Consider the following 17,790-nt stretch of genomic DNA (forward strand, 5'->3'; position numbering starts at 1 on the left):
TGAGTATCAAAGCAAGCACCTAGTTTAATGAAAGGACAGAATTTGACATGAACAGGTACAGTCAAGTTGAAAACATTACAAATGAGTTTTTCTTTTCATAAAAAGATGAGACAATGTAAGTTAATAGTTGTGTTCACCTGGACATGGAAATATCAGGAAAATTTACTACATGTTGTTACTACAGAGGAATAAAAACATATTCTTGACACTTACAAATCCTCATTTCCATAAAGCAGAAGTTTTATTGCCTGTATTTATATAAATAGGGTATGATACAGTAAACCCCAGGTTACATTTATAAATGGAGAACATTTTGAAGAGTTCTTCAACAGCAACACGAAGTGTGCAAATATACTGGAAAAGGAAATAAATACTCCCAACAAGAAAAAAAAAAGTAACTGCTCTCCCATGCCTACAAATATCAAGTACCTCTTAGATTTTAGCTTAAAAAAGATCTTTGTCAATTAGGCAAGAATTTTAGATCAGAATAGATGCAGAAGACGTATTACAACATCAGCGCTAAACCATAAGACACAACCCAAAGCCCTGAATGGAATTGTGTACATCTGCAGAAAACACTTCTACGTTCTATCATGTTGCAGCTACACTAGAGCACTTTGAACTAGTGGTATATTACAATATATTCTCTTTTAAAACAGCCATTTTCACAGTCCTGGCAATACAGTACCAGTTTATTGCTAGCATTCCATTTAGTATTTCGTAGTACGTAAGTGTTAAGTAACTCATATACTGTTTCTATCAGTAAATAAACACACACCAAGTAAACTGATGTTATTATCACATACCTTAAAACAGGTTTTTTTTTTCCCCTAATTTGTGTGAATTTTGTTGCCTATAAAATTAAGGACAACAATACCAATCAGCTCCTAGAACAGCATTAGCAAAATAGCACTGTATCTCTCTCAAGTTAATAAATAACCCTAATTCCAGCTGGTAACATCTAGGACTACTTTGGTTCAATGACCTAAAATTGTGCCGCCATTATGGAGCAGACTGGTATCCGCTAGTGACCAGAAGCAGGATTTATATAGGTTCATTTCACACTTCCCAGCATATTTCAGAAGTACAGGGAAATGCTCACTATTCAAAAGTCCTCAAATACATTTGAAGACAAAATTCAGCATGTAGTTTAAAACTTAAATATTTACAAGTCTCCAGTCCTTGAGACTTCAGATCTTCACAGTACTACATTAAAAAAATAATCAAATGAAACCTCCCCACGGTTTACCTGCACTCTGCACTGAAACAGACACATGGCTTTTCAGGGAACTCTTCTCTGGGATAGACGTCACTAGGAAACAAACCCCCAATTCTTTAGCATTAAAATTCACATCAGCTAGGTATGTAGGTAAATGAAGACCTTGAACTGCAAACATGCTGCTTTACTGTTAATAAAATGTGGGAGCAGAAAGAAATTGATTTCTCTTTAAAATAAGTCTTCAGAGTACAATTAACAGTGGCACTTTGAATGAACTTTCAAGGAAACTCATTTGCATACAAGAAAGTGTGATCAAACAATGGAAGAGTCACTTTGCATCTTGTGAAGAACACTTTTGAGGTGTTTATTTTGAAGGCCCACTTTCATAGCATATAAACACTGGTTTGTTTGGAAAACAAATACAAGGGCCGACCAGCACTACCCTTAAAGCCTTTTTATTAAAAGTTCTTCAGATTTCAGTAAATCCAAAGAGTCCACAATTCCAGGAGTGCTTTTGAGCTGAACTGTTTCAATCCTCTGAAAAAGGACCACATACCACACCCAGAGGCTCATTTCACAGATACCTGCCTCTACCAAGCACAGTCATACACACAGCATTTTACTATACTAACCCGATAGCAATTTATTTTTTCAGAGTCAGTAAGTGACCTTTGTCATAAAATATATGCTTGGGCTATGATGGAGATCCACAAGAAAACTTCACGTTTTCAAGCAGTATTTATGCCTGGACAGTCTCTGCTGGAATGAGATTCCCTGTTGTATCCAGCTGCATACACTTACAAGAGCAGGCAGAAACTGGGCACTCAGTATGGTCCCTGGATAGCAATAGTAGAAAAAAGAAAAAATGGGTAAAATAAAATTAACAGTAATTTTGTAATCTATTACAATTTGTATGTGCAAGGGCACATACTTAATTGTAGCTCAGAAAAACTCAGCATCATAACGAAGTTTTGCACATGTTCTAAACCAACAAAACATGATAATAATAGATACAGCAAAAGAGGCATGTCCTGCTCAGCGCAGCACAGACATGGGAAGGAAGAAAGATTTTAACATCAGCTTACCTGAACCAGCTAAGCATGTGCCCAGCATGTCCACCATGCCTACAGTTGTGGCACCAAGTAAACCAGTTGTTGAACTGGGCTAATTTCTTGTCTTTGCTGAGATCCACCTTTTCATCTGACTTGGATCCTCCTGTGCAGAAACAAACCCACCACCCCAAACATGCTCGTAAATCATTATGCTTCTTTTATATTTCAGTCCCTGTAACACTATTAGAATAAATTTGAAATTAGCAACATTATGTGAAGAAATGGCCTGAGAAGAGCCACACAAGTCAGTAAAAGAGAAGTTAGTAAAGAACTGTTGGAATGCCAAAGAAAGAATTACATTGCTGAGCTGTTGCTTCATGTCTTACAGGCATCCTAAACTTGCCTATTAAGCAAATTTTACAGACAGAATCTCTTTCAACAGTGATCTATGTTTCAGTGATTACGTTCCATTGAATTATGGGCCTGTTTCACTGCACATGACATGTTTGCTTTAGACAAATCAACAAAATCCAAGTTATGAGTTGGAAGAATGATAATATAGAAGTCATAACAGATGTGAAAGAACAAGAAGAAATGTATAAAGAGATGATAACTGCACAGAATTTCATGGCTCTGTAACAAGACTGGCCTAAAAATATGAACAAAATCAGTTCCATTTAGACCTTGTATAATGCTGAAGCCAAGACATGTAGAACCAAAAGATTCTTTCTAGTCACAGTATTTCTTAACTGTGACAACATGATCCATATGTTCTTTCATACTTAGTGACAGAGAGAATACCGCATTAAATTATCCTCTCTTCCAGCTAAAAGTCTGGAAAACATTCTATAATTTCTGTAATATCCCTACGATTCATCTCAAGAAAACACACTTCCCATTTCTTACAGTTTTGAAGCTCACAATACTGACCACCACAATACTTGCATCTTTTCTTCTAACCATGGAATTTCACTGACACTGTCACTAGGAAAACTGTAAGAACACAGTAACTGTGCATACTGTCTGACACCAAATTGCTGAGACATAGGTTTCATCATAAAAATCAGATGGGATATAAACACGTTTTCAATTATGGTCTTCCTCCCTCAAATGAATATTTACAGAATGAGTACAGATGGAAAGAAAAAGGTGCAACAGAAGATCATCCAGTGGACACTGCCTATTAGGCCTCTAACAAGTACTCCATCTTATTAACTAAAATGCACATCATACCTGGACAGCTGGAAACTGGTGTTCCCATATTTATCAAGCAAAGTGCACAGCGAGGAAGGGGTTTACGGCAACCAGGACAGCTTGTAACTTTTGACTTTGTTGGCGAGCCACTAACTCCATATTGGCTGAAACCTCGTCCCTGATGAGGGATAGCTGAACAACTGTAAGAGATTGATTTTCCACAGAAATTGCAACTCACAAACACCTAAAGAAAACAAAAACCCATTAATTTTTTTGTTTGGTTACGTTTTTGCTACACCTATGAGTGAATTTGTTCAAGCTAGTAAACACTTATTTACCAGATATTCTAGACAGTGGCCTGAAAAGCCAAGGTGACTTGTGAAGGAATTTCTACCATCTTGGCTTATAGATGTGCCACACAGTCATGAGAAGTAGGCCTTAATGATGATCACTTACCTCAAAAGCACATGAAAACATGCAGAATTATGACAACTTGCAAAGTTATTATTTAAGATAATAAAAAGCTGTATCTGCAGTCATGAAAGAAACTAAGGTTACTCTAATTACTGTATAATTAAATGTGGTCTCTCCTTCCTTATACTCACTCTATGACCAGTCTCAAGCATGAGAAATTTTCTGATAATCTTTCTCTTTGTACCTTATGCCACAAGTTCTGACTTAAAATCCAAGGAGCACTTTTTAAACTCTTTAGGAGCTGTTTATGTTGATCACATAAGGAAAGAGCAGTAAAATCCCTCCTGCCTGGAGCAGCATGGATGCAGCTCTCCTTAAACAGCTTTGATGGATACATTAATTCAAAAATAGCCTTCCTCAGAGACCGCTGGGCCCTCAGGCTTGCAGTGCACATATGTAGCAGAGCAGAAAGTGCCGTAGTAAGAAGAAGTTGGCTAAAAACGCCACCAGATGTTAAGCAGATAGCATTTGGACAGGGCGTTAGTTTTTGGTTTAGCTCATGTTCAGAACTGATAATGAAAGTTGCTGTTCACTTTCAGTTTAGGGTTCAAGAGCTTCAAAATAGCTCTGAGGTCCACCTCAATTAAAACAGAGCCAATCTGAACTAGTTCTTGGTTCAATTCCCTGGCTTCAACATCATCCTCACCCTGTTGCTGAATTCACCTGGATGAATCATCTCTATTTTTTTCATCATGGGAGGAAAAAGGGACCCAAACAGTTTTATCAGAAAACTGGTGTTGAAAAGATTCGGTTTCTAAAAGACAACCTGGTACTTGAAAGTAAAAGGTCTACAGAAAAAAAAAAAAGGCAAAAAAAGAAAGAAAAAGGCGGGAAAGTGATTTCCTAGATTAGGGATGAAGAAATGTAGATTTTTTTTTTTACTATAGTTCTGCACTCTGTCAAAACAGTTATCAAGTGTAAAAAATAAAAATAAAAAAACAGAAAAAAAATGGAGGGAAAAAAGAAACAAAAAAAAAAGAAACCACCACAACAACAAAAAAAACAACCCACAGTTCAGCTCCATTTTTAGGGCAGCCTTAGCTGAAATCTTTCTTCTGCACATGAATCCTCATGAAAGCCAATCTGCAGCCAGCAACTTTTTTCTATAGAAATACCAGGCCACCTTCCTTTCTGGACTGGTCATACTTCATACCAGAATTACATTTACCTGGGCTAAAGGTTTTGAACTGGGATCCAGCTTACTCCTATGGATATCGAATTCTGCACGTTTATGCCAAAATCTCCAAGCATCTAAAAGATTCCTGTAGTTCTCAATCCAGTACTGAACCCTCTCATCCTTAAGTACTTCTGATGGAGAACCCTAAAGCAGGCAGGGAAAAATGTCAGACATGCTGAAGATACACAATACATATTACTTACTTCTAAAAAGGCTTTACAAAGCGTACGATAAGATATGAGAAATAACAGTGTAGTTTGTTTAGAAAAAGATTAATTTTCTCTTAAACTGCAACATAAATTTGATAATTTTTTTCTCCAGTCTGCCGCTGCTTGAAAGTACTTGTGCTGCCAGGTCCTCCTAAAAACTTGTGTCTGTCAGATGAAGTACTACAAAATTCTGTCACATAACACATTCTAAATCATTGTTATTATATGCAGTTAAACACGGTGTTGGCAACAGCTGCAACTGTAAGCACCAAGACAAGTCCATCATAAAAAAACCCAAACCCAATGCCTACAAACAAAAAAACTCACCTCAGTTCTTTGTCAAAATCCTGGAAGCAAAAAAAAATAATGAACTTCTCTGAAAATACACCAGCAATAAGCAGGGGAATGGGTATTCCCAGTTCAGCTAGTGAAAAGGGCTACTTTTTCTTTTTGCTTCTTTCCCCTACTATCCTCTCAAGCTATCTCAACCAGGGAGAGTGAAGAAACATATTCATAGTTAACACTGATTGTTTCAGATGATTCCACAAAACACACATGATATATATTGTCCCAACTGATTACAGAAAATACTTTTTAGTTCAAAAGAGGCAGTATTATTCTGCTACAGAAGCTGTATTTAGTTCTCCTGTATAAAGATATGAGTGAAACACTAACCTGTAGCATGCAATAGCTTGCTGTCTGGACATCTCCCGTTCTGTCAACGTAACTTTCCATCAAGTCAACTCCATCTTTTGTCAGCCCTGTTAACAGTATTCCCTCCAAATTCCCAGCATCTTTCATTTCATTCGTCAGCTTTTCAATAAACCTGTTCAGCTACAAAACAGAAAAATTTACTTAACTTTTGCCATCTATTCAGCCTTTCCTAACTTGTGTCATACACTGGCATATAACAAAACTTTCATGATTTGGATAGATTTAAGAGTATCAGCTGCTAACAGAACATGTTGCTTGCTAGACATTACACAGAAAAAGTTATATGGCTATATCTATTGTATTGCAAGAATTCAAGTATTTATCAACAAACTTTTATGCCTCCTGATAGGAAGAGCAAAGAGGTAGGTTACATATTTAAATACTTTAGTGAATTTAAATGAAAACATTCCTGCTGTAAAGCCAAGCCTTAATTTGAATATAAGCATCTGGAAATAAATACTGAGTAAGTACAAATATTCAAGAAAAACAGACATAAAGGTAATGCAACAGCATTTAGCAAACTAGCATGTCATGAATACTAATAAAATCCTCAAATAAACAAGAAAAACAACAACAACAAAAAAAAAATCAAGCTGAAGGTACAAACTGAAGACCAGATTATATCCTATTGCAGTGAGACAGATCACTCATGACTTTTCCCACTGTTCACCCCTCCACTCCAGAGTTTCTTCCACCTCTAAATAAAGCCCAGCCTTACAGTTTGCTTAAATGTGCAGCCACAAACTTACCTGAGCATCACTGAGGAACTTGCAAGCAAATGCCACTCTGTCTCGTACAGCTACATTATTTTCATACTTTGGAGAGAAACACAGAAATACCACCATCACACACAAGTTTCCACCTTGTCAATACATTGTTTGTAAAGGTCAGACCATTTGCACTATTGTATAGCTAATACTATGAAATTAATTATGTACAAAGAAAATGGCACATCTGAAGAAAGCAAACACTAAATCTGAGATTAATCACTGACACTCAGATACAGGTATCAGAGCAAGACTAGCTATAGGAATAATCTGTTCAAATGGTAGGAAAACCTAGTATAAAACATCCTACGAGGTTAATGAAACTCCAAAACAAAGAAACTTTGCAGGTCATGTAGAGCTGGACTTAGAGCTTCTAGCACATACAGCTAAGAATGCTACCAAGTCACAGGGGGAAGGAAAATAAACCTTCATTTACCATATTTACAAAATAACTAGCCTAACCACCAAATCCTTTCTAAAAATCATGATTAAAAGTTAACAAACAAACAAAAAAAAAAACCAAACCCAAAACCTCAAACAACTAAAAACTAATTCCAAAAACCCAGAGCACGGGTTTCTCACAAGAATATTGGCACTCAAGGTGCAGAAATGCAATAATATTTACTTTCTGCTTTTTAATCCTTTTAGTAGAAGTGACACTGAAGGGAAAAAAAAAAGAAATAAATCCTTGACTACATAAAATTCCAGTACTACGCTGTGCCTGTATTTTCCCTCCTGATGTTCTCAGAATAGGAACTGTGATCAACACTGCCAAAACAAGGAGATGTGCTTGGCAAAATATTTTTTTATGCAAACTTCAACAGGTCTCACTGAAGTAAACTTAAAACAAGAAAAAAAAACAACAAACCAAACAACCCACCTTGTGATCTGTCAGTTTCCAATTCAGAAATAAAAAACAACTATAAAATTATTACGTAAAATCCAGAGAACCAGAACATTCTCCCTTGACGAAAAAAACCTCAAGTTTCTCTCTTTTGGGTTTCTTAAACATTTCCCCCCGTCCCCACCCCTTTTTTTTTTTCTAAATACCCTAAAAGCATCATATCGCATGACAACTTTCTTTTCAGCGGATTTAGGCCAATTATCCTGTTGCATTACAGAAGTCCTCCCTTGAGCTAAATAATTCCTATAGAATCCAGTATTGCTGTTGTTATTTAACCAAGGATCAAGTGTATTACTCCTCCAAAGGCTCAAAGTATCTCATAATTAAAGATTTAGTTTGTTCTTCACATGGCAATTTTATACCACATTCAGAAGATGTTTACTTAAAATAATTTCACTGTGTTGAAATACTTAACAGAATAGCTTCACAAGAAAAAATACAACCCAATGCATATACAGCTAATGAAACTCTTGCAAAATCCCCTGCACTTACTGTTTTGTGCATTTCCATTATTAACCTCCCTTCCCCTTTTCCCCCTGCTTAAATTATTTTGATAACCTATTTCTAGTAGTTTAATAACCCCATGCTAAAAAAAAAATCCTCTAAAAAATGTGTAAGCTATATTATTTTCTCTGTTTATGCATGTTTTATTCACTAATACGTCTGTTTAGCAGAAAAAAATCTTACCCAACAGTATCAGAAGTCAATACATTCTAATTAATTCATTGAGTATAAAGCACTTCCCCTACATATATGTGTGCACACACAGACACAGACATATATAGGCACCTATTACTTAAAGCAGTTTTAACAAACAGAAGTTTACTCACCAAAACACCATCATAGGAACCAGACTCACTTGTAAGGAAAGCAAACATAGCACACAAGTAGGGATTGTTCAATTGCAGTCTAAGAGTACTGCACATTTCTCTCCAAAGTGAGTTCTTCTCATCTGTGTAGCCTGATAGAGCCATTGCCACAACATTAAGGTTCAAATCACCTGATTAATTAAAAACAAACAGTGAAACAATATTCAAGTTAAAAAAATCCAATTAAAACTGTAATTGAAAGCATCAGCTTGAAACAGAACATTCTGTCAGGATGCAAGACAAATTGTAGTAAAACTAAATAAAATAAAACACACATACCCTATAATTTATTAGGGTCTGCTTTAAATGCCTCTGTTCAGGTAAGGTAACAGCTCTAGAAGACACAAGCCCATGTGCATGACGGCCAGAGTTACATTTTAAGCAACAACACTCTGGTTGTTGAAATATTTTTAAATAGTTTTGAACTGCTAAATGTGTTCCTATCACTGTGATAAGATTGTCTTTATCATAATTCGTATTCACAAGAAGTAAAAACATAGGATTGTTTATGTAGCCATCACTTAACTGACCTAGCTGAAGGATGACAATTGCATACAGCAGCTTAAAGTTAACAAGTTTCCTAAAAACATCAAATCTATTTCATCTAGATATTAATTCTGCCATAAAGTTTAATTTTGTTTTTGAATCAAAAGGCAGTGTGTCTCTACTCTGAACTTTCCCCATGAAAAGCACACACTTCCCCCACCAAAAAGGGGCAATATTAAAAATAAAGAGAACCTTAACAGCTCCCTTCATGTCTAACCTACCCACTTTAGTGGCAAGACAGTCTTAAATTTAATAAGAACAAAGATGCAAATTGGAGTTGTAGGAGGAATATTGGCAAGAAAACAGAACAAAAATACCTCCGTCTCCTGGCTCAATTGTCTTAACTTTTCTCTCCTACACTGCAACTCTTACCAAATATTACTCAAAACCAAATGTTTTCTGCAGAGCCTGAGTATTACATTTCAGTTATTCCACAGCTGTTGTACCAGCAGGAAGTGGCATACAGCCCAATAGAAGCAGATATACATGACATCTGGCCAAGATGCAACTCCATTAAAACAAAAGAATCCCACTACTTCTGAGTGTAACACTTTCTGTGGAATGCAACAGTAGGAAATTGAAACATACAATCTATTTTAACTAAACAGTAATGCTTATGATAGTCTGAGGAGTGAAATATCAGGATTTGCCAGATTCTCAGGCTCCAATACAACTACTTCAAGTACCTGTAAGACAGCAGGCAAATTTTCATACTATATAACTCTGTTTTCAGAAAAAAAAAAATCTACTAAGGTGATTCAATACCAAAATAAAAGATACTAAACACACCTTTTCCTGAGGAAGCCCCTTTATTTAGAATTTGTATTGCTCGCCGTATGTCCAAGTTGAAAAGTGCTACAGCAGCAGCTCGCTCCCAGTCTCCTTCCTGTTCCAATGAATTTAGAAAAGGTTCCACATCTAAGTCTGTTCCCTTCTTTATCCACCCACAAAGCTGCAAAGCCAAGGATCTTTCCTCACTCAGATACTGAATAATATCTGCCTGCCTATCAGATCCACTCCTGCTGTGCCTGAGGTTCTCTGTTGTTCCTAGAAATGGGAAATAAGTTAAATGATGCTTAAACCACAATTTAAATTTAAATTGCAATGACAACACAACACTTAGATTTCCATCATAAAGCCAAGTATCATATTTTAGAACTTTAACATTACAAAAAACTCCATGGTAAGGAGCAGCATACACAAAATTATTTTGATATGCAAAAATCATGCATTGTAACTTGTCACATATCCCCCAGTAAGACTTTTCCATCCTCTATACATAAGATTTTGGAAATTCCTGTTGCAGTTGACAGGAGCTGTCAGTATGTCCAATTTGAAAATACATAATACAGCCTAGCACCTGTTCTACCAGTTCTTTCCTTAGCAAGCACCCATGTGCTAGAAGCCTTCCCACCACTGAAGAGTTACTTTTTTTGCTCTAAGGAGCATAACATTAATAAGAGACATAACAAATAAAGAAGGAAAGATTCAAATATTAGATTATCCTAATAAAAACTTCTCTGAGCATGAGAGGCATGAGATGTCCAGACAGCTTATTTAAACATAGTTATACAAATGTCCTACACAGTGACCACAGTAAAGAACTACACCCCTGTGTAGCACTTCAAAAAAACATAACAGTTAAGTGGGGAGCAAGAATTTTCAGTGCCATAGTCAAAAACCACACTTGGAATAGTTCAGTTGAAGATTTACCTCCAAGGATACTTGTTTTCATTGTCACTGACTTTCCAAGAAAATTCTCAGAATTACTGTAACATAAACTGTTAAATTACTTGTATTAAAACACAAACATAAATACTTTGTTTCTCTATTTTGAAATAGCCTCTTTCAACAATTTTTAAAGGCAAACCCATGAATGCATCATTCTGTAAGCATATTACAACAGAACTTATCAAAGTTGGAATATTCTTACCCAAAGATGACTTCACAATTGATTTAATGCCAGCATAAACTAAGGGACCTTTGTTTCCTGTAAGTTTTTGATCCATATCTTCAGTGTACTGCTTCATAAGTATTTTCATGTATAGGAAGCTTAATTTTTTCCCAAGTGTTTAAAAAACTTTTTTATTTTTTAATTTAAAGTCACATTATATTAACACATACAAAGTATTTACAGGATGTTGCATTAAAGATTTTCAAGAATTTCATATAAGTGGTTTACATATAAAGGCATATTACTTCTTCAGGATATAAAATAAAGGATATAATGCAGAGTGTACCAAAGTGATTTCAGCTGAGGATCTTCATTTCCAGCTAGGAGGTGATTTCTCCAAACTTGTTCGGTATCAAGACCATACCTTGACAGAGCTCTGAGCCGCATTTTGGTTGCTATGTCTTTTTCCAAGGAACTAGCCTTTCCTTCTTCTGTACACTCATATAAATGTCGTCCACAAGCCCACATTAAGGAGGTCACTGGACTCCATGCAAGAGAAATTCTTTCAAAAACTGTGAAGTCAGACATAGTCCTGTTGGAAGTCACTACTACCATTCGATTTTGACTTGTGGGATGCCAGGCAAATGAAGCAATGTAGTTTTCACATGGTTGGACACTTCTTTCAATTATTGTTGGCTCAGTCTCATCTCCAATAGGGGTAGGAGTATGCTGCATGTCATACAGTCTAATGATATTACTATCCCTTGTTAAAGTAGCTAGCAGTCCTGTTCTTGTTGGACACCACGCAACTTTTGTTAAGGGTTTTGGCTGCTCTGTCAAGGTCAAAACAGGCTTTTCAAACTTTCTTAAATCCCATATAGCAACCTGACCTTCATAGAAGGAAGCTACACGATCATGGAAATAGGGATCAACAGTCACTCCCTGGACAGCCTTAGTGTTTACAAATATTTTTTGGCTTGTGTTCCTCAGATCAAAAATAGCCAGATTTCGATGCATTCCAGCTAAAAGCAGCTTCTGATCCCGTGGAAGCCAACACAGAGAGAGGCAAGCATCGTTCTGACCTAATTCATATAATGGCTTTGTTACTACCAGTCCTGCTTCTGCATCTCCTGATGAAAGTCTTACTTTCTCTGTAGCAACTGCAGTCTCTGAGGCATATTTGCTACTGATATCCCAGATGAGCACTGAGAAGTCAGCTCGATGTTTATCTAACCCAGCAGCAAGCCAATTACTATCCAGTGGGTTCCATGCAAGGGTGTTGCATTGCCTCGCATGTTTGGGAACAAATTCTTTGCCTATTAAATCTTTACATTTTGAGTTGTGGTCTTGACCTAGGCTAGTAAGAACCACTCGACCATTGGCCTGTCCAACAGCAAGGAGGCATTCAGGATCATACTTTGGATACCAAGCCACACATTTCATGTACGGTGTATCGGAATTTATGGACAATAGCGTAGCTGTTGTTTCTTCCGATAATCGCAAGGACCCCGCCTTGAGTTCTGAACTTACAGCAGAGTCAATGTGATAAAGGCTCAATTCCGAATCGCACACAACAAATCTGTCAACATGGTGCGGGGCCCACAGAATATCAGGTTTGGAGCCACTCATGTTTAGGGTAGGTTTACACACAATTTAAGCTCTTGTGAGAAGAATCAGGTGATATCCATGCATATGGAAACTGTTGAGAGAACAAGTTGTACCAACGTTATCAAAACCCACATTCCTTTGTAATCTGAGATCACCTTTAAACAAACAAAAATATGGCTCTGAATGACATTTAGCCCAGGGGTTTAACACATACGAATTCCAGGCCGAAACCTGAAGCATTCTCTTCATTACATCACTTTCCCCACAGCTCACTGGTTTTGCTGGCGTATTCCTACAGAGACAGAGCCAACTGAGCCACCTACAAACCTGACAGCAGGATTTGCTGTGTTTACAAACTCAACACGCATATTAATCTTAAAACAGGATTAGCTGAGATGTGATGTAGCATAATACATGGGTGTGCTGCTGGTAAAGGGACACTCCCTAAAACATGCAGAGAAAATCACTCTAATTGAAGTGCAATCGTAGAGAAAAATTAGAGTCTGCCTGTTCTGTCTGAAGTCTGTTCCACAGCCTGGAAAGGCTTGCCCTCTTCAAAGATTCCTAAAGAAATACAACTTTTCACTCTTTATCTTATTCTACTGCTCCAAATCCCACCTTCTGCCCCAGCACTACCTTCTCCTCATTCACGTTTGGCCTAACAGCATTCATAAATGGGCACTGCTGTTAAAGACCATTTACACTTTCAGCAACTGCGTGCCCAGAACCATCACACATACCTACATACAAAACAACCCCACACCCTATAAACACCTTCTGTACCTGGAGAGAGGCACACACGCGATTGGGAAGTACGAAAAGGGAGCGAATGTACTCCTCCTGGGCCTCCTGATGCCCACGCCCCGGCCGGACTCCGCCGTGACAGGGCCGCAGCCCATCCTGCTCGCCGCTTTCCGCTCAGGGGCGGCTGCCGAGACCTGCGGGCACACGGCCTTGGAGACAGGAACGCACCCACTCCCCCCGTCCGCGCGCGGCTGTGCTCACCCAGCCCGAGGGGCCCTCCGACACCGCTACCGCTGCAGCCAGGGTAAGGAGGCGGCGGCGACCCGCCGCCAGCCGGCACGGCCGGCAGAGAAGGAAGCACTGAAGACGCACGACCGCTTCCCCCTACGGTGCGGGGAAAACAGCGACACTTCCGGCGCACAGGGAGGAGAAAAGAACGTTACTTCCGGAAGAGGAGCTGCCGTGGTCCGCAGAGCGCCTTCCGCTGGATGGAGGCGCGCTAATTTCCGGCCTCGGAGCGCGCCCTCCCGCAGTGCCGTGGCGGTTTCCGAGAGGGGGCGGTGCTCGGGTGGTGCTCAGGCTGTGGAGGCCGTGGTTGAGCGGAGCGTGGCGCTGGGCAGCGCGCACCCTCCAGGGGAACTGGAGAGAACGAGCTCAGGTCACACCGCGAGCTGGTGACTGCAGACTGCGCTGGTTTCATATCGCAGTCACAGGCTTGGCGTGGGTTTGGGTAGGAAGGGAGCTTAAAGCTCATCCAGTTCCGGTCCCCTGCCCGGGGCAGGGACACTTTCCACTAGACCAGGTTGCTGAAAGCCCCGTTCATCCTGGTATTGGGCACTGCCAGGGATGGGGCAGCTGCAACACTCTTACTGCTTTATGTCGCATTCTTCCATGGCTTATTGTTAAAACGTTAGCATTGATAAGTACTCCAACAGGTGGAAAAGGGGCTAACAGCGGGAATACCAATTTTTACACACGGGTGGAAGTAAGAGGTAACAACTGGACGATATTTCTTACACTGAAAATTGTGACCGGTGTGAAGAAAACCTCACAAAACACTCAGCCTGGAGCATGCCGTTGGGTGCCTGTTTGCCCTGCGAATAGCTGGTTTCCAGCGTCCTTCCACTGCAGGAATGTGCAGGGTACTACACACCACATCTTTGGTAGCAGCAGCTCTCTTGACATTGCGTTCAGCTCTATCTGCACTTAGCCCCTCTACCTTCCATCTGTTCCGAGTTCTCTCTTTTCCAACCCGAGTGTTCCATAAGTGGGTGCAGATGACCTTTGTTAAAGGCATACAAGGTTGGACAAAATTAAGTAGATTTGCACAAGAAATACAGCAAGTATATCCCTCTTTCACCTTACTTCTCCTCCCCTTAAGCTCTGTCTCTCTACTCTCCGAAGTATACTATGCTGCTTTAAAATATTATATGTGGATTTTGACTGAAGGAAACCATCTGTTTTTCATTAGCCTTATTCTTGGAAATGACTGGATTGCTTTGGATAAAATGTAGCTGGAAAAACATCTGGCACAAACAGTTTCAGTTTCTGTCTTTAAAGTTAAACTATAAACAACAAAAAAGTCTTAAATAGGAAATATTAGGCAACCTTAAAAGGGGAAATAGTCTGTCAATAATTATACAGATGTGTTCCACACACATTCTCTAGATGTGTCCTTTGGTGCATCTCTGGTTTTGAATATACTCTGTGATGGGAATTAAACATGGATATGGAGTCTAATCTACACCCTGCAGATGCCAAGTCAGTCTTCATTTGACTTTTTAATCTCAGAAACATGCCAAGAGAAGGAACAGCTGAAGGCTTCCTACCTAGACATATAGGATAAACTCAAAATTATTGTACTTCTGCAACGAAAAAATACTTAAAAATAGATACTACTGTAACTGCACAAATCTTTCATGTGGATCATACCTAAATCCTGTCAATGGCAATTCTGAGTGTTTTTCCTTACAGTCTCTATATTATACCAAAGACAAAATGGAAATGTTTGTAAGTAAGTTCCTACAGGGCAGTCATTAAGAAAATTATTTCAAGAGCAAAAAGGAAAGCAAATTTTGTCAAAGGATAGAAATGTCTTTCACATGTCCTTAATATTCTGAAGGCGTGGGAAGTTTGGGGTCTCCCCTGGGGTTTGTAGCATCTTTTTAGTAATAAGGGAATTCTAGGAAATAAAAAAAAAAGTTGAAACATCAGTCTAGTGAGGAAGTATTGAATACCTCATATAAGAAAGGCAAAAAATGTATTAAACAACCTACCAAGAAGCTGTAAGAGGCCAAGGAAATTGTTTTATCAGATAACAGGTTATTCCAGGAATGTTTTGAAGGTGGCCTGAACATAAAAAAACAGCTAGGAAAGCAGTACGTAGAATCTCTTGGTCTGTCTTTTCCAGAAAACTGGTAAAAGATAATCATGAAACAAGCATTTGTCATCTATAAAGTATCAGAATACAATCATTTACTGTAACAGCAAGTAGTGGGGATTTCCCCATTTCATCAACCAACACCCCCAAGTCCTCCTCCGCAGGGCTGCTCTGAATCTCTTCTCTGCCCAACCTGTACTTGTGCCTGGGATTGCTCTGACCCAGGTGTAGGACCTTGCACTTGGCATGGTTAAACCTCATGAGGTTGGCATCAACCCACCTCACAAAGCGTGTCGAGGTCCCTCTGGATGGCATTCCTTCCCTCCAGCGTATCAACCAAACCACACAGCTTGGTGTCGTCAGCAAACTTGCTGAGGGCGCACTCAATCCCACTGTCCATGTCAGCAACGAAGGTGTTGAACAAGACCAGTCCCAACACTGATCCCCGAGGGACACCACTCATTACTGGTCTCCAGCTGGACACCGAGCCATTGACCACATCTTTGCATGTGGCCATCCAGCCAGTGCTTTATCCACTGAGTGGTCCATCCATTAAATTGAAGTCGCTCCAATTTAGAGACGAGGATGTCATGCAGGACAGTGTCGAACGCTTTGCACAAGTCCAGGTAGATGACATCAACTGCTCTACCTCTGTCCATCAGTTCTGTAGCCCCATCATAGAAGGCCACCAAATTGGTCAGGCAGGATTTCCCCTTAGTGAAGCCATGCTGGCTGTCACCAAGCACCTTGTTGTTTTTCATGTGCCTTAGCATGCCTTCCAGGAGAATCTGCTCCAAGATTTTGCCAGGCACAGAGGTGAGACTGATGGGTCTGTAATTCCCCGGGTCATCCATTTTCCTCTTCTTGAAAATAGGGTTTGTATTTCCCAGGAACTTCACCTGACTGCCATGATTTTTCAAATACGATGGCCAGTGGCTTAGCAACTTTATTCACCAGCTCCTTCAGGACCCGCGGATGGATTTCATCAGGTCCCGTGGACTTGTGCACGTTCAGGTTCCTAAGATGATCTCAGTCCTGATCCTCTCCTATGGTGGCCCTAAAGTCTTCATTCTCACAGTCCCTGCATCTACTTTCCAAGACTTGGATGCTGGGGTCAGAACATTTGCCAGTGAAAACTGAGGCAAAGAACTCATTGAGAACCTCACCTCTCTCCAAATCCAGGGCAGCCAGAACTCCCATTGTGGTGTATTGAGACAGGAACTCAGGTTGGTGAGGATACTGAGACTCAGACCAAAAGTAAACTTTATTACAGTCAAGCCCTTTTATCCCCTTTTTTGGTACTTTTACAACCTGCACGAGTGCACCACGTTCAATCTCATTGGCTTCTTTAAAAAATCCCCAAGGTAAATAGTCCAATCACAATGCTGATCACACTCTGTTCTCGCGACGACAGTTTCACCCTCTTAGAATCATAGAATCATAGAATAGTTAGGGTTAGAAAGGACCTTAAGATCATCTAGTTCCAACACCCCTGCCATGGGCAGGGACACCTCACACTAAACCATCTCACCCAAGGCTCTGTCCAGCCTGGCCTTGAACACCGCCAGGGACGGAGCATTCATAACCTCCCTGGGCAACCTATTACAGTGCCTCACCACCCTAACAGTAAATAATTTCTTCCTTATATCCAATCTAAACTTCCCCTGTTTAAGTTTGAACCCATTACCCCTTGTCCTATCACTACAGTCCCTAATGAATAGTCCATCCCCAGCATCCCTATAGCCCCCCTTCAGATACTGGAAGGCTGCGATGAGGTCTCCACGCAGCCTTCTCTTCTCCAGGATGAACAGCCCCAACTTTCTCAGCCTATCTTCATACAGGAGGTGCTCCAGTCCCCTGATCATCCTCGAGGCCCTCCTCTGCACTTGTTCCAACAGCTCCATGTCCTTTTTACGTTGAGGACACCAGAACTGCACACAGTACTCCAAGTGAGGTCTCACAAGAGTAGAGGGGTAGGATCACCTCCTTCGACCTGCTGGTCATGCTTCTTTTGATGCAGCCCAGGATACGGTTGGCTT

General features: G+C 39.8%; 1 protein-coding gene across 3 annotated transcripts; it reads right to left on the reverse strand.

Annotated features, from left to right (window-relative positions):
* On the reverse strand, positions 1-13,736 carry MIOS (meiosis regulator for oocyte development). Of its 3 annotated transcripts, none has more exons than XM_061469274.1 (11): positions 13,633-13,735; positions 11,352-12,718; positions 11,059-11,157; positions 9,915-10,172; positions 8,541-8,710; positions 6,789-6,854; positions 6,001-6,159; positions 5,108-5,260; positions 3,505-3,709; positions 2,305-2,434; positions 1-2,055 (listed from the first exon to the last, which is right to left on the reverse strand). In XM_061469274.1, the coding sequence occupies exons 2-11, from the start codon at positions 12,646-12,648 to the stop codon at positions 1,959-1,961; spliced, it is 2,634 nt and encodes an 877-aa protein (XP_061325258.1). In that variant the 5' UTR covers positions 12,649-12,718; positions 13,633-13,735; the 3' UTR covers positions 1-1,958. The 3 variants fall into 3 exon arrangements, with proteins under 3 accessions (XP_061325258.1, XP_061325259.1, XP_061325260.1); XM_061469275.1 differs by lacking the exon at positions 13,633-13,735 and adding an exon at positions 13,411-13,470; XM_061469276.1 differs by lacking the exon at positions 5,108-5,260 and having other exon boundaries at positions 13,633-13,736.
* Between the last annotated feature and the right edge of the window lie 4,054 nt (positions 13,737-17,790).

Source organism: Pezoporus flaviventris, unplaced genomic scaffold (assembly GCF_033815535.1).
Source record: "Pezoporus flaviventris isolate CSIRO_AGI_PZ_B2104156 unplaced genomic scaffold, CSIRO_AGI_Pfla_v1 ptg000055l, whole genome shotgun sequence".
Taxonomy (NCBI): domain Eukaryota; kingdom Metazoa; phylum Chordata; class Aves; order Psittaciformes; family Psittacidae; genus Pezoporus; species Pezoporus flaviventris.